Source organism: Gossypium hirsutum, chromosome A05 (genome assembly GCF_007990345.1).
Source record: "Gossypium hirsutum isolate 1008001.06 chromosome A05, Gossypium_hirsutum_v2.1, whole genome shotgun sequence".
Lineage (NCBI taxonomy): Eukaryota > Viridiplantae > Streptophyta > Magnoliopsida > Malvales > Malvaceae > Gossypium > Gossypium hirsutum.
Genome location: NC_053428.1, coordinates 39839765 through 39862714, shown reverse-complemented (window position 1 = coordinate 39862714; position 22950 = coordinate 39839765). Strand labels below are relative to the sequence as shown.

The 22950-nt window shown below is 33.7% G+C and overlaps 4 protein-coding genes across 7 annotated transcripts; 1 reads left to right on the top strand and 3 right to left on the bottom strand.

Moving 5' to 3' along the window:
* On the top strand, positions 1-7775 carry LOC107957338 (EVI5-like protein). Of its 2 annotated transcripts, XM_041112395.1 has the most exons (18): positions 1-363; positions 1202-1271; positions 1607-2227; positions 2308-2487; positions 2608-2721; positions 2804-2862; positions 3124-3190; positions 3322-3373; positions 3488-3580; positions 3764-3847; positions 3968-4392; positions 5120-5181; positions 5501-5570; positions 5840-5920; positions 6014-6115; positions 6684-6808; positions 7076-7193; positions 7297-7775. In XM_041112395.1, exons 1-18 carry the CDS (start codon positions 302-304, stop codon positions 7465-7467), a joined length of 2556 nt encoding a protein of 851 aa, XP_040968329.1. In that variant the 5' UTR covers positions 1-301; the 3' UTR covers positions 7468-7775. The 2 variants fall into 2 exon arrangements, with proteins under 2 accessions (XP_040968329.1, XP_040968328.1); XM_041112394.1 differs by having other exon boundaries at positions 63-363; positions 3322-3580.
* Positions 7776-8373: 598 nt separating this feature from the next.
* LOC107957337 (probable serine/threonine-protein kinase PBL7) lies at positions 8374-12000 on the bottom strand. 2 transcript variants are annotated; one of them, XM_041112393.1, is made up of 6 exons: positions 11662-12000; positions 10509-10702; positions 10048-10237; positions 9444-9835; positions 9116-9231; positions 8876-8992 (listed from the first exon to the last, which is right to left on the bottom strand). In XM_041112393.1, the coding sequence occupies exons 1-5, from the start codon at positions 11774-11776 to the stop codon at positions 9124-9126; spliced, it is 999 nt and encodes a 332-aa protein (XP_040968327.1). In that variant the 5' UTR covers positions 11777-12000; the 3' UTR covers positions 8876-8992; positions 9116-9123. The 2 variants fall into 2 exon arrangements, with proteins under 2 accessions (XP_016748332.1, XP_040968327.1); XM_016892843.2 differs by lacking the exon at positions 9116-9231 and having other exon boundaries at positions 8374-8992.
* Positions 12001-15257: 3257 nt separating this feature from the next.
* LOC107957336 (50S ribosomal protein L10, chloroplastic) lies at positions 15258-16327 on the bottom strand. Its single transcript, XM_016892842.2, has one exon. It carries the CDS (start codon positions 16132-16134, stop codon positions 15451-15453), a length of 684 nt encoding a protein of 227 aa, XP_016748331.1. The 5' UTR covers positions 16135-16327; the 3' UTR covers positions 15258-15450.
* Positions 16328-16756: 429 nt separating this feature from the next.
* On the bottom strand, positions 16757-21240 carry LOC107957334 (uncharacterized protein YKR070W). 2 transcript variants are annotated; one of them, XM_016892841.2, is made up of 12 exons: positions 20992-21240; positions 20773-20876; positions 20603-20638; positions 20250-20323; positions 20114-20154; positions 19327-19398; positions 19028-19220; positions 18799-18894; positions 18049-18116; positions 17281-17485; positions 17095-17178; positions 16757-16963 (listed from the first exon to the last, which is right to left on the bottom strand). In XM_016892841.2, exons 1-12 carry the CDS (start codon positions 21093-21095, stop codon positions 16895-16897), a joined length of 1146 nt encoding a protein of 381 aa, XP_016748330.1. In that variant the 5' UTR covers positions 21096-21240; the 3' UTR covers positions 16757-16894. The 2 variants fall into 2 exon arrangements, with proteins under 2 accessions (XP_016748330.1, XP_040968326.1); XM_041112392.1 differs by lacking the exons at positions 20250-20323; positions 20992-21240 and having other exon boundaries at positions 20773-20864.
* Between the last annotated feature and the right edge of the window lie 1710 nt (positions 21241-22950).

Below are 22950 nucleotides of genomic sequence, written 5' to 3'. Positions count from 1 at the left end.
CTTTTACCGACATCGATTTCCGTGCTAAGAAATCCGTCCACATGGTAATAATGTGACGTTAATCTCGCCATTTTGCATGTGCCTCACTTTCCTCCCTCTCACTTCTCTCCACACTTCCCTTCTGCCCAAACAGAGAGCTCCACCCTCCTTCCAATTTCATCTCTCTTTATTATATATCTCCTTTCTTTTCTCTTCCATTGTTTTTTTCCGTTGCAGAATACAGGAGATCCTCTCGTCACTGTCACCGACATCCTCAGTATCTCACAGTCCAATAAAGTCTTTCCATTTCAGCAGGAACTAAATGAGATCCTCCGCCGCCACCACCAATGCGGTGAACCCCCTTGTAACCTTCGACCACAAGAGGTACTCTCTTCTCGCCACGTGTCCCTTCTATCTCTGTGTCTGATCCTTCAACATTTTGATCAGATCTTTTTATTTTCAGTAACTTTTTTTTCACTGTTTTGACTTCGATTTGGACTTGATAATGTGAAATGTGATTTAATTCTTGGAACTAATTTGAGTATAGAATATGAGCATATGTTGTCTCCTAGTGTAACTTGGCAATCTTTGGATGCCGATTGCAGGTAAATTCAAGTTCGATTTTGATTGATTCTTTTTTAGTTAGATTTTTACATGATCAAGACCTTATTGACTACGATCAGAGTTTAGTTTAGTAATTGAGGAATGCGGTGGCTTGTTGCTAATGATTTAAGCTAGTTTCACTGAGAACGTTGCTAAAATCCGTGATCTTTTATTGACCTTTTTATTTCAATGGAACTTAGTTTGATTTTTTGAGCAAATTGACTGGAAGTTGAGTGATAATGGAAAGTAGACTAGTTTAGATTTGACTAGGATATGTTGTTTTCTAGTGAAACTGTGAAACTAAGCAGACCTTGAATGTCGATTGCAGGTTGTATTCGGATAACTTTACTTGCTATTTCACCTTTAGTTTGATGTTTCTGCTTATTTGTTGCTCTAGATTTTATTTCGCAATGAGTTGTCTTGACTTGAATTTGATAAGCTTAGGTTAATATTGCTACTTCGTTTATTAGAATGTTGCGGTAATGCAAGTAGTTTAAGTTAATTTTTACATAGAATATCGTGGAAATTTGCAAACTTCGTTTGAGATTTTTTTCATAGAATGATCAAGGTGTCATTGATTGAACTTTTTTGCAAATATAAAGCTATTTGCCATTGACAGGGATGCCTATGGATTTGCGGTGAGACCTCAACATGTGCAAACATACCGAGAATATGCTAATATTTACAAGGTACTTCTCTTGTTTCTATCCTGCTTTTCTTTCAGTTGCTAAAGAAAAGGATACTTAAATGCTAACTCATATATCATGGTAATACTGATAATGTGTCGTATTCTCTGAAACTATAGAATAACTTGAGCATATAAGTAATTTTATGACTTAAATTAGCATATTTTCTTTAATCATTTTTCTTGCCAATTATGGGCCCTGAATTATATCAAGCTCAATGATTCAGAACTTTAATAGTTTCTTTGACTAATTCTTGGGTGACTGAATGGTAATCAAAAGAAATAATTTCAACTAAGATTAATAACAGGTTCATATTGTATCTATACATGTGACTTTAGGAAGAAGAGGAGGAAAGATCAGATAGGTGGAGTGATTTTTTGGAACGCCAGTCAGAGTCTCCTCAATTGCCTCTCGAAGGGATATCCTCAGAGGAAGGCAAGGAGGTCTCACACACTGAAGTTGCAGAGGATGGAAACAATGAAGTGCAGAAGGGAGCTGAAGGAGATGATTTATGTGAAAAGAAGTCTGGTTTGGATAGTGTGTCTGAGAATGATACAGAAAAAGAGAAGGTACAATCTGAACCAGAGAAAAGAGTTCATCGGATCCAAATATGGACTGAAATTAGACCATCCCTTCGACCCATTGAAGATTTAATGAGTATCCGTGTAAAGAAGAAAGACAATTTATCTAAAGATGAGCGAGAAACAGGTCAAGGGAAACCATTAGCTCCAACTGAAGATGCTAGAGTCCCAAAGGGAGCATCAGAGGAGGATTCTGAGGATGAATTTTATGATGCTGAGAGATCTGACCCAGTTCAGGATTCCCCTACAAGTGACAGCGGAAGTACAACTACAGCTGCTGCTGCTGCGGATGCAGCACCTATGGAATCTTTCTTTCCCTGGAAAGAGGAGTTGGAAGTTCTTGTTCGTGGTGGAGTACCGATGGCTCTTAGGGGAGAGGTATTTTATTTGATGTCCTTTCTCTCTCTTTATTTTCCGCTCTTTCTTTCTTTCTTTCATGAACTTGGTCATTATTACAGCTTTGGCAAGCCTTTGTTGGTGTGAGGACCCGCCGACTGGAGAATTATTACAAGGGTCTGCTTGCTAATGAAACTAACTCTGGCAACAACACTGAACAACTGAGCTTCCTGTCAGAGTGTAAGGGTTCAACCACAGAGTCAATATGTGAGCCTGAGAAATGGAAGGGGCAAATTGAGAAGGTTGTTTCACGTGCAGTTTTCTGAAATCTGTATTTTGTTTCTTCAGCAGCTGGTGCTGCCTTGTTTGGTGTTATTGTTATTAGTTTGAGTTTCATAACTGATTAATGGTTCTAAAAACAGGATTTGCCCAGAACATTCCCAGGTCACCCTGCTCTGGATAATGATGGTAGAAATGCTCTGAGACGGTTGCTTACAGCGTATGCTCGACATAACCCCTCTGTTGGGTACTGTCAGGTACTAGATTCAGAAATATGTTTCCTATGGCCATGTCTGGAGTGTTTTAGAGCTTTTTGGGATATGTGTTTTTCTCATGCAGGCCATGAATTTCTTTGCTGCCTTGTTACTCCTCTTGATGCCTGAAGAAAATGCCTTCTGGTAGGTTGAGACTCAGTTGAGAAAATTCCTTGCATATCCCATATTCCTTGTTCTATTCATGAAATTCGTTTTTAAAAGTTACAGATCAGGGTATATTTTGTTACTGGAATGTATTTACTCTCTTCATGCACATGATTTGCATGTTCCTATCTTTCTTATTTATTGAGATTCTCTATTTTTAGCGGCAAGAAATGCATTTAGTTTTTAAAAATAAGTGCATCATTGGCTTTGTATTCTTCTAAGTTGTGGTATACATTCCAGGACTTTGGTGGGCATTATTGATGACTATTTTGACGGTTATTACTCAGAGGAAATGATTGCGTCTCAGGTAATAATTTGCTTAACACTTTCTTCTTGCCAATTGATTTCTACTATCTGCTTTCTCCTAATTGAGAACGTTGAAGTGATTGATGGTTCTGCTTTAGATAATTATCCTGGTAACTTGTGGCCTTTTGTTAGGTTGACCAACTTGTTTTTGAGGAGTTGATGCGCGAAAGATTTCCCAAACTGGGTTTGTTTTTCTTTTTCAATATTCTTCTTTTTGTGCTTGAACTTTCCACATGTCTCTTTCTATTGTGTATTTTGGGCAAGCAGTTTATGATAGACATTTTTATGTTCTTTGCAGTCAATCACCTAGATTATCTGGGAGTGCAAGTGGCATGGGTTACTGGACCATGGTTCCTTTCCATTTTTATGAACATGCTTCCATGGGAAAGTGGTCAGGTTTCATGCCGTGTCTTGTAGCTATATTTAACTAGTTGCACAATTTATCACACTATTCAAAAAGTTCCTTCTGCAGTTGCTGCTTTTGTTGCTAGTTTACTAGAGTTGCACTCTCTTTTAGTAATTGGAATCACCTGTGCTTACTCCAAGCTTCCTGATGGGTTTCTCCTCACTACAGTGCTTCGAGTTTGGGATGTGCTCCTGTATGAAGGAAATCGTGTCATGCTTTTTAGGACTGCACTTGCTTTAATGGAGTTATATGGTATGGGGTAAAAGACACATGAGCATTCTGAAATTTTTATATTATTAGGGAAGAGGAAGTGTGGAAGTAGTGACAAATGAGCTGTTTTAATCTACAAAATGTAACTTAATTTTCTTATAGGCCCTGCACTAGTTACAAGCAAGGATGCGGGAGATGCAGTTACTTTACTACAGTCATTGGCTGGTTCAACATTCGACAGCAGTCAACTTGTATTGACAGCTTGTATGGGTTACCAAAACGTCAATGAAAGAAGATTAAAGGAGTTGAGAGAGAAGCACCGATCAGCTGTAATAACTGCAGTTGAGGAAAGATCAAAGGGACTTCAAGATTGGAAGGATTGTCAGGGCCTAGCAACTAAGCTATATAATTTTAAGCATGACCCTAAATCAGTGCTTACCGAAACAAATAAGACAGTGCAGCTTGTTGATTCACAAAAAAATGTGGATCGCTCTTGTTCCGAGTCTGGGTCTGGGAATGAGAACAAAGTTCTTATCAGTCTGAATGGGGATGCTGAGCTAGATGCAGTTCCAGATCTTCAAGATCAGGTGTCAATTTGCATTTCACTTTTCATGAACAATTCATTATTCAATGTTGCATTTTGTCTGTGTGTGGATGATCTTGGTACCTTATCCAGTAGAATATACCCACTTGCACGACCACTTACATATTTTCATAGTAAATCAGAAATATGTTTATATTTTGAATAATCTGATGTATTCTGATTTTAGGAGAGTTTTTCTAATTCCATATATTAGGCCCTACAATACATATAATGGTACTGGATTTAACACAAGATATTGCCTAAAAAGGAGCTTCAGAAGGATTTATGTTACCAATCACATTTGGTTGAAATGTGTGTTTTGTTAGTTGAATAATTATTTATTGACAAGACTTCATGCATATGTTAGATTGTGGCATGAGCTCTCTTTTTAGCATCTAATTTTTAGAGTCTTATAGGACCTAATTTCAAATTGATCTTGAAGTTCATATCAGAACTATTATTTTGCCATGTTTCATAAACTTTCAATAACAAAAATCTATTTATCTACCCCGTGTGGATTTGTTGTGCTATTTTCGTATGCATTGAAACTTTCCACCTTGGTTAATATAAGCTATGCTAATATCTTGTGGATTTATAGGCACTGGCAAGTTGAAATTTGGAAGATCATACTAAACGTATTCTTTTCATGTCTTGTGTTCATGCACGGGATTTTGTTAGCTTGTTTTATGTTGTTCCCATAATCCTAGTGTCTTGTAAACAATCATGTGCAGGTTGTATGGCTAAAGGTTGAGTTATGCAGATTGCTGGAAGAGAAAAGATCAGCTGTCCTCAGGTTAATAATTTATATCATATCGATGGTTTTCAAGTTTTGCAACCCTCACCTTGCTATAGACTGTTTAATAGTGGCAGTGCAATTTATTTTGTTGGTTGCAAATCTGTTTACTCACTTGTTCTTCACCTGTTTTATGCATGGACATATCCTAGCCACATTTCAATGGTTTACAAATTGGATATATCTAACAACGTAATATTTGCAATTTATTCTGGAAATCATTGGTTAATAGTTTTAAAGTAATCCTTTTTTCTTAGGCCAAAATAATCCCCTTATGAATGTTACAGTGACAATCTTGATTCTTCCTCGTTTGTATCAGATCTGAAGAGCTGGAGACTGCTTTGATGGAAATGGTTAAGCACGATAACCGACGGCAATTAAGTGCTAGGGTAAACTGGAATATCTTTACTAGTGGCAGCTCCTTTGACATGAATATTTATCATTGTTGTTCCTGCATTTTTTTTCCATTTTTCCTTTTCCATTTTTCCTTGCTCAGTTTTTGCATTCGATTTTCTAGCTTTTTCTTAGGACTATTGTCAAACTACAAGTCATCTCCATGCAACTTATTTGCTTGCTTTTACCTGGCACTTTGTGTTCCTTAATTGAGCTGTATGCTGGGATTCTTGATGTGTACTAAGAATCTGCTTCTGATGTTTAGGTGGAGCAATTAGAGCAAGAAGTTGCTGAACTTCGTAAAGCACTTTCTGAGAAGCAAGAACAAGAAAATGCAATGCTTCAGGTTTGATTTGTTTTCCTCATGTTCGGTTAGTGGAAGATTGTCTTATCTTATTATACATCTTGATAATTAGAAGATGCATTACATATTTCACAGGTCCTAATGCGAGTGGAGCAAGAACAAAGGGTAACTGAAGATGCTCGCAGATATGCTGAACAAGATGCCGCTGCACAAAGACATACTGCTCTAGTTCTTCAGGTACTCATCGTGCTCAAAGCTCTTGTTTTGCCATGAAACTTTCGTCAGTAAATATTTCCTTTGGTTCTTGAGTGGAAATCATTCAATTAATGATAATGGTTTAAAAACTATAGGTCTAATCACTTATTGCTGTAAGCCTTTGTTATTTTTGACTTGGGTGTGATTGTTGGATAAGGGTACTTATTTGACACAAGTATTCCTATTTTTTCTAAGTATTTGGAGGGTCCTTATAGGATCATATCTCCACATCCATGTCCAAAAATGCATTGAAAATGGATATCTGATACAAGTACTTGAAAAAAATGAAGAGTCAGACCAACTATGCAATATAGTTGCAAACTAGGAAAAGAAATTTAGGCACCTGTCAAGCTGTCACTAACCAAGCACTGAGACACGTTCATAACAATGTATATTGATGTACTCTAACTAGAAAATTAGTTAAGAAAATGCTCTTTTCCATTTCTGCATAAAATTCTGCCCCTCAAAATACCTATCTGAGGGTGGAGGGATTTTGAATTCTTATATCTTTTCATTGCCATTCATGGGTTTAACTTTTATGTTAATGCAGGAAAAGTATGAAGAGGCCATTGCTTCACTTGTTGAAATGGAGAAAAGAGTGGTTATGGCAGAATCGATGTTGGAGGCTACCTTACAGTACCAGTCTGGACAAATCAAAGCCCTATCTTCTCCACGGTGTGTAATCGATCTTTCGCCAATTTCAAGTCTTTTATGCTTGCATGAGAAATTTTTAGTCAGTGTGTCAGATGTCTATGTATGTCAAGAGGCAAAGATTTGGTGACAAAGCAATACATTGTTTTTCTCTGATTTTATTCTTTCTATTTCTTGCAATGCCATTCTAAAGCTACGCTCAATGTAAAGATTTTATGAGCTTCTATTTTCGTTTTGGACTCATCATGCTTCTGGATTGGTTTCTCCTTACTAATAAAAATAAGATTGCAGATCGCCACATCCAGATTCACCAGCACGCAGCAATCAAGAGCCTCAACAAGAAATCCCTGCCCGTAAGATTAGCTTACTTGCCCGACCATTTGGACTTGGCTGGCGTGACAGAAACAAGGTTTGTGTTCATAGATCTACTTTCTTATAAGTTGTGGGATGATCAGATGACTGCTTTGCTTGTTTAAAATGTTGGGATGACTTAGCAATATCAAACAAAACAGGGACAGGCGAGTCCAGATTCATCGCAGGACGGAAAGCCCCCATACGTAGATCAGAATACCGAAATCCAGCAAAAAGACACAATCGCTAAGGAAACAAATGGCAAGGAAACGAATAGTGTCGAAGATCATGGCAAGGAAACGAATAGCATCGAAGTTCAAGATAAGGAATGAGAGAAATACCGGTATGTCTTGTTTCGATTGCTGCACACATTGCCACATCCATCATTTGCAGCCTGCAGTTAATCCATTCATAAGCCAGGGTAGATAATATATTCAAATTTAGTATCGGCAATTCAGGAGAGTTGGTAACTTTATAGTCTGTTGTAATAATTTTTGATCCGAAAACCAATATAATACTCATAAATTATTTTATCATTTGTTTATTATTTAGTAACTAATAATGCTTGTTTGTAGAAATAAAGAAAATGTAATAAGGAGAGATAAAAATAGGAGATCAACTGTAAGTATATGTTTTTTCACTTCTTTATTATTATTTTTGAATTTTAGTTAATAATTTTCATTTATATATTTCGGATTAATTTAGTATTGTCTTTAGTTGGAAAAAGATTGGGTGGAAAAAATGTGTTTACGAGTGTTTCTTGACCCCTTTAAGTTGGTTGTCAACTGGTACAATTTTTTTTCGTAAATCAATTATTTTTTGGCAATTACATTTTCGTAAATCAACTATGTTTTTATTGCACTCAAATAACTTTTTTACTTCTAATAACTAAGTATTTGATCATTAATTTATATTTAAATAATATGTCGATAATTTATGCCATCTAAAATTGGTTGATAAAATAAATAATTAAATATCGAAGGCTTCAATTGTAAAGGTTAAAGCTTGATTTGCATCATCATACATACATATAGATTAAGAACAATTGTAAATGCTAAATTTCGATCTTCAAATTTGGTGAAAATTATCTCAACATTAAATACTTTTAAGGACTAAAATGAATGAATACAAATGTTTGAGGGTTCAATTGATTTGAATAAAAGGATAATTGAACTTTAGTTCGAGCTTCTTTTTTTATAATTAAACCAAATAATATTGACAAGCAGATATGAAACATCTTTAAGGGAATAGCAGTTTGTATATCAAAGACATTTTAGATACAAAGCTCAATTGTACATAAGAACAAATTTTTGGACAGAAAAAAAAAGAAGAGTAAATGAAAGGCCAAAAGGGTTTCAAGCAAAAACAAAAGATGGGAAAACTGTTACATTAAACAAGGTAAGAAAACGGGCATCGGACCGGCCATCCGGACTCACAAATTTCCACATCCGGGGACAGATTGGCAAGGGACTCCAGGCCCGAGAATTGTAAATCTCAAAACATATAAAAACCTGTTGCTTCTTAATCTCAATCATCAGCTGCCAAGAGATTCAATTCTTCTCATAGGAGTAAATGGTTACTTTCCCTTACCTGAAACTATTCCCGTCTCATTCTCGGAGTGGAAGAACCGGTACGAGATCCTTGAACCGTCTGAGTTCCTGGATCATACTTTTGAGAAGCAAGATAGGTGAGGGCAGTGACTACATCGGCTATAAGTGGTCGCATATTCGGCTGTTCTTGAACACACATTGCAGCCACAGCTAGAGCTTGGTACAAACCTCTTACCGGATATTGTCCCTGAAGTAATGGGTCGGCCATTTGCGCGAATTTCCTTCTATCTTTAAACAAAGGACGAGCCTGTTAAACAAAAAACAAAACGAACCTGTTAAATAAAAACAAACAATTATGCAATTAGAGAATATATGGGGAAAAAAAACTAAAAAGATTTGCAAAAATTATTATGCTTCTTTCTAGTTTTACTTTCTTCATCAGAAGGATTCTGCCTCAGTGACCAAATATTTCTCTTCTATGATGCTCTGGCTCTTGATTTTCTTGATGTCTCGGTATCCAACACTCATGTCTGATGCATATTCGGGCTATGGGGAAACAACCGTCCAAATACATGAAAAAACTTACAAAAAAAAAATGAATATAACCGTATCCAATACTCATTTCCTAGCCCAAGTAATGTAGACTCTCAGACATTTCAGATTTCAGAACAATAATGCAAAATTATAAGCCACAGAAACAAAATGTGTCTTTGAATTCTCATCAATACGGTAAAAGAGAGAAGCCAAAGCAATCTTACCCAGGCAACTAGATTTTGCTCACCACCAGCTCTCGAATTGTCGATAGCTTTCCTTCCAGTAATGATTTCAAGCAAAACAACACCAAAACTATAAACGTCCGATTTCAATGTAAGCTGACCGGTCATTGCATATTCTGGTGCACAATATCCATACGTGCCCATCACTCTTGTGGATACATGAGTCTTATCCCCAACAGGACCCAGTTTGGCCAAGCCAAAATCCGATAGCTTGGGATGATAGCCCTCACCAAGCAATATATTTGAGCATTTTAAATCACGATATATAACAGGCGGACTAGCTTTGTCGTGCAAATACTCCAAACCTTTTGCAGCACCTGCAGCTATTTTCATTCTTGTATTCCAATCTAGTTTCCTTTTATCAGGAGGTAAGTCTAGAATATAAAAGCACACAAGAAAAATAAGATAAGGTATGTAAAACAATTGCAAGAACGGACTAAAAAATAGGCACCAACCGAACACCAGAAATCCAGAACAGGAAAAATTAGCATTAACCATGACAACTGAAGTATGACATTCAATGTTGTGAAAGAAACCAAGATACAGAACACGAGTTTAGAATTTGAAAATTGCTATACATACATACCGTGTAGATGATCTTCCAAAGATCCTAACGGCATGTACTCGTACACCAAAAGCCTTTGATCTCCATCAGCACAATATCCAATTAAGTTGACAAGGTTAGGATGGTGAAGCAGGCTCAACATCAATACTTCAACAAGGAATTCCCGGTTCCCTTGCAGTCCATTACGATCAAGCTGCTTGATTGCCACAACCTATGCAATACAGGTGACAAACTTAATGTCGACTAGAAGTTATGTATGGTTAAGGGACACATATTTCCGAAACTAAAAATATTCATGAAGAATGAAATTTCACAAGCCAACCTGATCATATTTTTAGCAGAACAAAACAATGAAATTTATGACTTCTATGATCCTATTATCGACTAAAGGTGTATGAGATCATTTGAGAGGAATACCATGTCATTTTGATCTCGCGTATTTGTATTTCCTACAAAATTTACAATCTTATTAATACACATACTTGATTAGTGCTCTCCAATCGCCCTTTATACACTCGGCCAAAACCTCCTTCACCCAGAAGGTAATCTGCCCGGAAATTCTTCGTTGCAGCTGCCAATTCACGGAAAGTAAATGTGTGTGCAGCAATGTGATCCGACCCTCCATCCTTGTTAGCCTCCTTCTTAGCATCCGGCACAGAACTCACCTTCAGCTTTTCTACAACGGCGTGAAAAACAAACTTAATATAATACTTCCAGAAATTGATCTGGCAACACACACAACTATGATACTATCACAGCTACAGAAGCCAAAGACGGGTTTTATTATCAATCTCATAATAACAATCAATAGACTGAAAACCACGCAAACAAAATTCAAGATTCCATACCCTTTTATCATAAAAAAAATTGTTACTTCGATTCTTCATTTTTCTTTAAATATCCATATCCGATGCATATCCAAACATAGGTAAAGATTGAACATGCTTGAATTTGACACTCACACTCAATTCCAAGTAACATAGATAGAGAATAAAGAGAATATGTTTCATTTCAAGTATTCTTTTTCTCCATGCAAATAATAATATGCTTGAACTAGCAATAATTCTTTAGGCTTTCAAAGAAAATCTAATCTATACACTATAATCACATTAGGAACAAAAAATATAACATAGTTTAAACTCTAGAAGTTCAATGATGATTACAATTTAACCCGAAATTCCTCCAAAAGAATTAACTTGGCATCAAATTAGTTGAATTGCACAGTCAAGTTAACAACTGAGATTCCAAATCAGTACATACATACATATATATAATACGAATCCCAGAATCAATAGAATTTAGAATTACAAAATCCCATCAAATTCTCATCTTTATAGTTTCAAAACAAACCCAAGGTGGTATTTCAAACAAATAATCAAACAAAAATAAAAAGAAAATTACTAACCTTTAAAAAAAAATCCTACATCAGATCAAACTAAAGCATTGAAAACCCAGCAAACTAGAAATTCAAACAACTAATAGATGGGTCTTACACTAAACAATTTGCAGCTAAGATAAATGGGAATTCAATTTAAAAAAGAAAAAAAAACACAAATCTTCAGTGAGGGGCATAAAAAGAAGAATAAAAATTTGAAGTGGTATTCGAAATCATAAGAATATAAAAGCAATAAGAACCTGAAGTAGATGGGATCTGATCATCAGATGAATTGATGGTGGCTGTATTATTATGATTGGGCAGCTTTTTCTTTCCTTTTTTGTTTGGTTTTCCACCACAAGGGAACCAACCCATATGAAATACACCTTTTTTTTTAACTTTATTTCTCCACTTTCTTACCTCAGATTCCAACGGCTAAGACAACTAGAGATAGAGATAAACACAGACATATAGAGAGAGAGAGAGAGAAAGAGAGAGAAAAAAAAAGGGAAAATCAGACCCAAACACACACTTTAGGGAAGAAAGTGAGAGAGAAAGGTTAAAATTCACAAGAAGGTTTTTTTTTTTTTAATTCTCTCTTTTTGCAATTGTACCCTTTGGGTTTTAGAAAATTTCTACTCATGCCATAACATTTTTCACTTTTACCAAATCTTGAAAATACATTAAAAATGTGCTTTTCATTCATTTAGATGGTGAAAATGCATATGATTGGATATACCTAAAATCATAATTTTGTAATAATACACTTACATTTTGTTTTTTAAAATATATTTTCTAACATTTCAACAATTCAATGTGTTATGATCTAACCCAAATTAAAATAATAATATTTTTAATTTTAAAAATATAAAATATTAATGTAAAAATTAATTTTGCAAACATCTTAATATTTTTTTAAGGTATAAATAAAATTAATATATTTTTATAATCACAATCAAAATATATCATTATAGTACATAATCGAAACTACAATTATCATCAAAAGATTTATATTATTACGATTAGAATCAAATTATTACAATGCACAAATAGGAAGATTGATGATCGAAATATATCTGAATTTATACCAAAAAAAAATCTAGACAGCATACATACATTGTGGAGCTTAATCTAAGGTATTGTTTGATAAATTGTAAAAAAAAAATTAAAAATTGATATTTTCAGTTGATTTAATTTTTTTTACATATGTTTGATAATAACAATTGATAAAATTTTTGCAATGAAAAAATATGATAAATGATAAATAGATAAGAGCTATTTAATACTTAATGTAAAATATTTGCAATTAATTCGAATTGATTTTATTTATTCTAATATTATATTATTTTATAAAAAATTTATATTTAAAATTTGAATTTTTATCAGAATGAAGTAAAAGTTTATAAATTAAGGATAAATTGTAGAAAATAATTTTTTTCATAATTTATATTTATCAAACAATTTAATTATATTTCACAATTAATTTTAAATAATGTATCGAACAAATTTTATACTTTAAATTCAGTATTTGAAGTTTAAATACTTCATATTTACTTTTAACATAAATAGAATTTAAACTAAAATTTCAATATTTAATTTTTTAACTCAATATAAACACTAAGATTTCGAGACTTCAAACTTTACCAACACTATAAAAAATTACTCGACTTATTTTAATATATTTTAAATAGTAAAATGAGGTCCAACAATTTTAAAGTCTAAATGTATAATATTAAGGGTAAAGTATAAAAATAGTCACTTTTGTTTACTTCAGGTTACATTTTAGTCATTTATGTTTGAAATATTACGTTTTAGTCACTTATGTTATCGTTTTGTTACGAAGTAATCACTCATCGTTAAGCTTCGTTACCTCTGTAACAATGGTCCTACGTGGCAGTCCAAATGGGTTTTAAATGTCAACTTGAATATCCTACATGGTAGTCTAAATTAAATTTATTTAATTAAAAACTTATTTTCATTCCAGTAACTGGACATCCGAGTTGGCATTTAAAACCCATTTGGATTGCCACTTAGGACTGCCATTAGGGAGGTAATAGAGTTTAACGGTACAGTTATCACTTCGTGACAAAACGATAACGTGAGCGACTAACATGTAACATTTCAAACACGAATAACTAAAATATAATTTGAGACAAATAAAAGTCACTATTAAATTTTTTGCGTTGGATATTAACTAAACGTAGTTTTGGACGGTAAAATCCAAGTTTCGAAAGTGCAATCTTTGTGGACCCACATTTTATTTATGGGATTTTTAATGAGCATTTTAATACAGTAATTTTCAATGATCTTTTTAATATAAAAGTTTCAATGATATATACATATACTTATATATATAATTTGTTTGTAAGTCGCCTAGATTTAGTGAGAGAGAATTCAGGGCAAATCTTTTTCATACTGGATTTTTGCATAATATTCAATTATAAAACGACACCATTTTTATCCCAACCTTAAAAACTACAAGTAAATTAGTATTTATATTAATTACTCAAAAACATTGTTCGCTATTCATTCATTGATATATGTATGCATATGCTAATTGATTAGTCAGCTTTTAATACAATTTATGTTATTCAAGCTTAAATGTGAGTCAGATTTAAGTATATATTCAATGAAAGAATACTCAATTTTTTGATAAAGATTACATACAGAAATATCTTAGAAAAATGCAGTTCTTATATGAACTCCAATGGAAACAACCAATGCTAATTGAAGACATGTGGAATCTAGTGATTCCATCATTACCTTTTGTCATCAAAAAGTGCACCTCTTCCATTTACAACTAAAAGCCTCTTTCATAATCAATAAAATCTAGGTTAAAATGATAGAAGTTAAAACCAACTTTTAAGTGCTCTAATTCGAGTCAATCATAAAGATAATTTGAGTTACTTATTTAATTCGATACCTATAATCATTATTTCATTAATTTTGATAGAAATCATTGAACTTCACAATAGTAAAAACGACCATCAAGCTTCATAATAGAGCTAGTTTAGATTTCAAAGTCCTTTGTGAAGTTCCCCATAAAAACTATCGAGCTTAATTTATACATACAATGAAGAATAACAAAGTATATCTTATTAGGAATATGAGTGAGTATTCGACAGCGTAAAGTCGAATCAAGTCAAAAAATTTTAAGTTAGTCGAGTTGACGAATACTAGTTTGAATATTTTTCGAATTGGGTTAAAAAATTTCGAGTCAAGTTGAGTCAAGTAAACAATCATATTATTTATACTCAATATTACTTTTACATGGATTGATTATTTAACTAGTAGACGAAGTACAAAATTATTTAACTATATAAGAAAGACCGATGGGTAAACATTTATCAAAACGACGTAATTTTATCTTTTCTTATTCAGATCTTCAGATAACTCAAATTGTTTAATTCAGTTGATCCGAATAACTAACTACAAATTTAAGCAGTTACCATTCAAAGATCAGCTCAAACTAAATGCAAGATTTTAAGCAAAAGCAAAACTCACTAAGAATATACAAAAGAACCCGAGTTGTTCCCACTCTTAACCCTATGCTGCTCGAACTCTTCAATCTTAGCTATACTAACATAAAGTAGTGACTCTAGTCGCATCATTCGGATAAAGGTATAAGAACATGATCCCCCATATAAATAATTCCCTTGTATTGCCTAAATAACACACCATTCCTTTTAAGTTCTTCATATTCAGATGCTATATTAATGTCAGGGCATCTATGCTAACCTCATTCTTCATTTTTCTTTCAAGTACTAACATATACTTACAAGCATTATCAATGAGAGCTCGAACTAAACAGAACTATTACACACTAGAAGATTACGAAAATTATCAAAAGAATCACTTAAAAAATCAACTTGCAATGTGATTCCAATATCAGCAATTCAAATTCCAGTATTACATGATTCTACAAGATTAAAACAACATATTAGCACAATGCACATAATGCTGTGTTTAAATACAACAAAAAAAGTGGTGGGGGTGAGAGAGGGTTCTTAAATTACACTTACAGCGAGCAATCTTCAAAAAAGAAGCCATTAATTTCCACCACTTTCCTCTTCAAGCTTCTTCACATAAGCCTTCAAAACCATAACAACATCTCTTGCGGGAGCTTGAAGTGTGGAAACAAGTCCAATAGCAGGACTCTGTAAACTTCCCAAAAGCTTAGCATAAACCTCAGCTCTCGTAGGCATGTTTTCCAACTGCTTAAAATCTCCAGGCCCGTAGAATTTGCCTTCGAAAACAGCCCCCGTGAAGTCATTTTCAACTTTCTTTTCCCTCTGGAAAGTCCTGTAAGGCTTAATGGCATCCGGGATTTCTTCGGTGTGAACGAAAAGCCAAGCGTTCATCCCTTTCATGCAGGGTTTCAAGGCCTCCCATTTAGTCCCTTCGATGGCTTTCAGGACCAGAGTGTTCTTAGCGACGAGCAGTTTCGACGTTTCGGGAAGCGATCGGCGCAAGTCCTGGAATTGCTTCACGGTGAAGCCCTTGTATTCGACGGCTGCCAAGAGGTAACAGTTCTCCAACTCGGTTTTGACAGTTTCGACGGTTTCTTCCTTCTTGGTTCGGGAAATGGCGGCTCTGATGGAAGGCAATGGGGATGGTCTGAAAGAAGGGAGGTTGGGTTTGGAAGGTCGGAGGAATGGGGCGGTGGGTTTTAGAGTTAGGGTTTGGGAAAGCGGGGGTTTGGAGGAAGGGAAGGAAAGGAGAGCTATTTCCATGGCGGAAATAAGAGAAGAAGATTGAAAGGAAGGGGAAAAGTGAAAGAGTTTTGGGGTTGAAAGGAGCTTATCTAGTTGTTTTTGAAGAACTCAGAATTGAAAAGAAAAGAATTGTTCTTGGATAAGGGGGTTGAGGTAAAATTACGACCAACCCCTTCTCATTTTTGCTTTCAGTTTTATGTAAGAGCTCCAATTTCCACTCCAATCAGCCAAATTTTATAATTAATCACACTTGTCACATTTGTGGATTATTCTAAATATTGTATAAGAAAAACAGATATAATTAAAATTTATAATAAAATTATTAAAAAATTATTTTTATTAAAAATTTAAATAAAATACTAACTTTTTAACCAATGAATTCAGCCTCATCCTTAGCTCTAGTTCTAAGTTTCATACATTATTGTTCATGTTCTAAAATTTTACAAAAATTAATATACAAATAACATTAAAAATGGATAAACATTTTTCTTTAATAAATGAATTTTTTTTTGTTAATACTAGAATTACCGACCGTATATTAATCTTATTTAAACATCCATGTCATCTAGAATTATCAGATCCCAAAAAGTGGGGAAGCCACATTCAATAGAAAAGTAGAGCACACTGGTGGAATCCATAATTTGACATTCAAAAGAACCTCTTAGATTTTCCATTTATGTAAAAAAAATGTGAATATGAATACCATTTCCAAAATAATCTATATAATTCACATGTTTGATGTCAACACCTTGATAAATATTTGTATTAACCAATTGAGTTAAGCTCCGAGTTCAATGCACTCTCTTTTAAGAATGTAGTCCACAGCCGCCTCGACCGAATCCACAACCTGTACAACCAACGGCGAAATCTGATCAGGTAAAGCAAAGAAGTACGGCAGATCTTTTTGGGACAATTTGCACAATCTGGTAGAATCATAGTTGAATTCTCAAGTATTGAGATTAGATTTAATCAACTTGCCAGATCTGCTGGGAATTCAGCATGATTATCTTTTCCTTGGAAAATTCCCGTCCTTGTCAAAATAGAAAACCAAGGATGCCCTGCCTGGAAATCGAATGATGTAAAGATGTTCTAAACTTTGTATAAATGGGTGCACAGGATCTATGAACACGATTGAGGAAAACGTCGAGGAGTATGTAGACAAACCTGTTGTGCTCCTTTGACATCAACCGAAGGATTATCACCAATCATGTAAAGCGTTTCAAAAGGATGTGATCCAGGGACTCCATTATTCTTGGAATGATCTTGACAAGAAGATGATTGAAGTTGGCTCAATATTACTTCAGCATTCTTGAAGACAAATGGATTTGGTTTCCCATATGTTACATACTCCAGCCTTTTCGGGTTGATTCTGCAAGAACAGATGTACCATTATAGTAAAATAAGACAACTGTCCTAAAGACGTAACTACATAGAATTTCTACAAGTCTTAAGCCATATGATTCTTTTAAGTATCCTGCAGAACAGATTAAGCTTCAGATAAGAAACTCTACTAACTATGTTACCATGTTACTCGGACTTGGTTGTCAGAGTAGGATATAGGTTCATGTCCAAAGAATGTATATCTATTTTTTTTTTCAATATTGCCATGTATTTGGAGGATTATATCTCCTTTGTTTAGATTTTAGAAGGATTAGTTTTTCAACAGATAAAAAATGATAATAAACGATCTCTTAGTTTGTTAAAATGAAAAGGAGTTATGCCATCAATTGCTATCTCATGCTGGGGGTAGTAAATGAATAAAGGACATTCAAAGAAAAATTAAACTCTTTCAGTATAATGAAGAAACATTTCCATTTTCATTTTTCAATAAAAGCATTTTAATATTTTAATTATATGCAACTTGGAAAGGTAGCTTAATCTGAATTCTCCATTCGATGAGAACTATCAAATGCAATGAGACACTAACCTTACCTGTTGAAGACGCTCTCCAGTGCAATTCTAAAAGCACCCATTCCAAGGCGCTTAGATGGAAAGGCAGCCTGCATTGCATAATTAGCAGATCACGTTATTAGCAAGTTTAGTGCCAAATTCACGTAAGGGAAAGCAAGAAGCATTAGAAGGATCAAACCCTGTCTCCACAACTCAAAATGGAAGCTTTCTTATGGTCAAGTCCACAGAAGTGGAGTTTCTAGTAACTACAGCAAAATAGTCAACATTATATTTATCAAGATGCTTGATGCCAAGAACACAACATAGCCAGATGATTTCCAACCAATGAAGTTCCAAATTGCTAGCTAAGCCTATAACTATGCTTCTAAATGTAATCTAGTGAACTGAGACTCAAACTCTCAGGTAACAGATATATATAGGCAAAAAGAAGAAAAAAGGGTCCTGGTAAGAGCTCCCTGAATTCAAGATTGCTATGTTACTTGGACTTGCATGCAAGTGTCAGACACGAATGCATCCGAGATAGGTCAGTCCAATTTCTTTCAAGATTTCTATGTATTTGGAAAGTCCTTGGAGGATCATATCCCATACCCATCGGACATGCAGTGGACAAAGATGTTGGACATAGGTACTTCAAGAAAAATGGGGAGCCAGAGCAACATAGCAGGACTGCTTTTTTTATCTACATAATGTGGTTCAGTGCAGAGTCCCCGTGAAATGTATGCAATGAATTCCATGAAACTCCATTAGGCATAAATAAGCACAATAACGGACCTGATATTCAAGATCATCAGCGGCAAAATATAACGGCAGTTGGTTATTATTTGCAACTCCAGGAAGGCCTCCAGATCTTAGAACATCACATAGCACCTGACACAATTCATTAATCAATTTTTTGAGATGTGGTATGGCAAGATCATTTCTATTAAGATCATTCAGAGATTTTTCAATGAGATTCAAACACATATAGAATTACGATTTAATTCAAAAGTAGAATACAAACCTGAATGTCCCTGCCCCAGTCAACAGGATCACTGACAACAAATGCCGCCTTAATCCTCTTTGAGAGAACATTATATCTTGGCACTGCTGTTTCCTTCCTATCTGACTGTGGCATAGTTGTCCATCTCTTATATTGATATACAGGATCAATGTTCTCAAAGTAAGACGCAAACTCTTCCAATGACAGAACTTTTCTACCACCAATTCAGATGTATAGCATTCCAACTAATATAAGATATATGCTACAAAAAAGAACAGCAGGACTTTTCCAGACTTAAAAATTTGAATTTGATCCCTTACTTGAAACCATACTCAGACATCACCAAAGCAGGGTCACCTTTTCCGGTGGCAATAATAAGCTCGTTCTCAAATCTGATTTAGAGATGAAAACGTAATCAAATATCAGCTAACAAGATCATGATAACATCTAGAGTTGATAACAGCTGCAGAAAGAATGGAGTAATGCATAGGATAGTTTGTTAACAATGTCAATATTCAAGAGAAAAGAAATTTAGAAGCCAAAGAAAAGGATTCCACATCCTAGACATAGAAATTGAACAAATCAATTCCTTTCAATCAGACAGATCATCCTAAAGAAATATTTCATAAAACAGGATGATGTTGGATTCACCCAATTAAATCAACAACAACCTATAATGTCTGGTACAACTATGAAATCTTTAGAATGGAAACTTAGCTTTACTTTACTGCCAGTCATTATCATAGAAGAGAAACAAAGTCATTCTCATTGAAGCTACCAGCAAAAGGTAAGCACTGATGCAACCAGAACCAGCACAAATGTTCAGTTTTTTTAACCAATCAAACTCCAAAGTAAACTTGCATAAATCCAAATTTGCACCTCATGAAACAAATATTTGCCTACCAAGTTACAGCATCTGGTTAATCCATTCAAATACCTCTCCTTAAAATCTTTGGTGAGTAGCAATCATCCAAATCAAAATCTAAAAGAGATGGTGACCCAAGTAAAAAGCTGGTATGCTAGAGTAAAATATGCTGCAAGGCTTGATAATACTTTAAAATCAGAGATGTTAAAATCGAAACACAGTGAAGACCTGTATCCACTCACTTCTTCAATAAGTTTCTAAAAGGTGAGTGACCCTGTACAACCTGCACCACAAGAAAATGACAACAATTTATCTATCAACTACATGAACATCAAAGATGAAAAACTCTGCATTCATATGGAAATGCCAAACCATTACCTGAGAAGCCATAATATTTACTCCCAAAAGTTCACTTAACTGTTTGGCTCTCTTAGTTTCTGGGATGCCACCTCCTATTCAAATCAAACGACCATCTTACTTTACCAATGACATACAATAACACTCCTCATACTACTCTCACACAAAATGGTTTGTAGGTTAATTTTGGCTTCAGCAGTTGGATTCCAAACAATACCAACTAAGTTCATACTTTCCGACACAAATTTCTACCGTAATTATGTTAAAGTTACACATAATCACTTCAAATAACAGCTAAAAAAAATACTGCTATCAATGGAAATAGTTACGTTCCCATCAATGAAACAAAGTAGGCTCACTTCAGAGTAACTCACCATTAGTCAAGAATAAGTACGGGACAATCAATTCACCTGTGGAAGTAATAAAAGAAAAAAAAACACACTGATTAACAATATCATTTTCAAAATGTCCTTGCATTTGAGTGCAACCAAACAAGATTCATGATATTGAAAAGTAAATCAATAGAAAATATATATAACAGTACCAGAATCTCCATACAATCTTCTCAAAGCTTGTGGAGAACCTCCAACGGGAACACGGCCTCGAAGGATAACGCCATCGATATCAAATGCTATTCCAAAATTACACCTGAAAAAGAATAACAACCTCAAGTTTCATACATTTTCTAGGGAACCAAACAAGAAATTGAAGCAAATTTCAGATTCTTTAAGGAAAAAAAAAGAAAAAAGGAAATTAAAATGACCGTTTTTTATGGTTTGAGCTAAGCTTAGAAGAGGAGTGAAAGGAGAAGGGAGCATTATTTCTGAATTGAGAAACCCTGGAAATGGTTGATGCGTGAAATTTCATCTCTGATTTTTAGTCTTAGCTTTCCTCTTCCTCTGAAAATCACTCGTCTGTCATAGGGATTTCCTGGCCGCTTCTTTTTGAGCATTTAAGCGACACCGTTTATGTGTTTAAATTAACAGTATGTTGAATAAAATGACAAAAGTTCAAATTCTGTTCTTCTTAGAGATAATATATAATTTGCCCATTCAACATCTCTATTTATGTCTAGTTGGTTCTTAACTTTTTTCTTTTTCTTTTTTAATCTAGTTAATCATTGAATTTGTATTGTATTCTTCATCTACACTAACACCCCAAACTGGTGGTGCATGTGACAACCTTTCCCAATGTGACATGGTAAATATAATTTATATTTTTATATATTTCTAATTTATGTTTGTTATGTGATATAATGAAAACTTACTAAGTAATATCATGAGACTAGTTAACAGTATCACATCAATACAACTAATGATATTAGTGTAGGGTATCATTCTGGTTAACTAAATATAAGTTCAAAAATTAATTAGATCCTAAAAAAAGTTTAGGGATCAAATAAGTACAAATGGATAAGTTTAGGACCAAATTATATATTAACCATTTTCTTAATAAACTATTCAAATAGGCACCCACCATTAGGTTATTTCTGTTTTTGCCCTTGTTTAGGTTTAAAATCTAATTTTGGTCTCTAACATGATTGAAATTTAATATTTTGGTCATAGTTAAATCAATAATTGAATATTCATGTGTCTTTTTTTATTGGTATAATAACAAATTTAGCATCCAATGTTTACATATCAATTTGGTCTTAATTTTTAAAAAAATTAACAAATTTAGCTCTCAACTTTATACATTTTTATTAATTTAGTCATCGTTCTTAAATTTTTTTAAAAAAATTTTAAAAGATAAAAAAATTTAAAAGTTTTTTTATAAAAGTACATATAAAATTATAAATTATAAAACTTCAAAAAATTATTTAAAATTTCTTACTTTTTTTTATAAAATTACATATAAAATTATAAATAAATGAATACTCATTTTTCTCCTTTTCTAACATGAAATTAACTTCTTAAAATAATAAATTTATAAATAAAATAAATTTAAAAAACACCCAAGAACAAGACTTAAATAATATTTGAACTTTTCTTTATTTTATTTTATTTTATTTTATAAATAATAATTTATTTATTATACATCATTGTTCCTTAATCATTGCTAAACTTTTCGAGTGTTGAGCATTACTTTCGACTACAACCAATGGCACCAATAACCCTTACTCCGAACTTCTCGATTTTCACATCCTTCATTGTTGTATCATCGAATTAAGAATCGATTGTGGAGCTACTAACACGGCTTTCTACCTACGGGGTCTCCAAGACCTCATCTTTACCCAATCATACTCATCGTCAAGCACAACCTCAAACACAGCAAACTTGATATGTGCAACAACTTAAAAGACATCAATCTTTACCCTTTTTTTTACCTCATGATATAGTTTTTGACCCAACCTAAATATAATGGTCATTGCTGTTGAAAAAAAAAGAAAAAAAACTGAACATGCTTAAGTTTTCTTCACAATTTTTTCCTTAAATTGTTTTATTTATGAAATTATTACCTTAGTAGATAAATAAATATCATTTTAAAGAATGAGAAAAATAGATATTATTTTATTTTTAAATATTGTTAAGCAATACACAACACTTATCATACGCTCTTTATTCTATCATAAAATAATGAAAATTTATTTTGCAAAATAAATCTTATTTTTTTGGGAAAAGCACATAGTTTTCGGTTAAACGGAAAATTAACTTTCTTATTGAAAGTTAATAAAGTTTTTCACTCTTTGTGATTGGTTTGATAAATTTTGAATCACATTCAA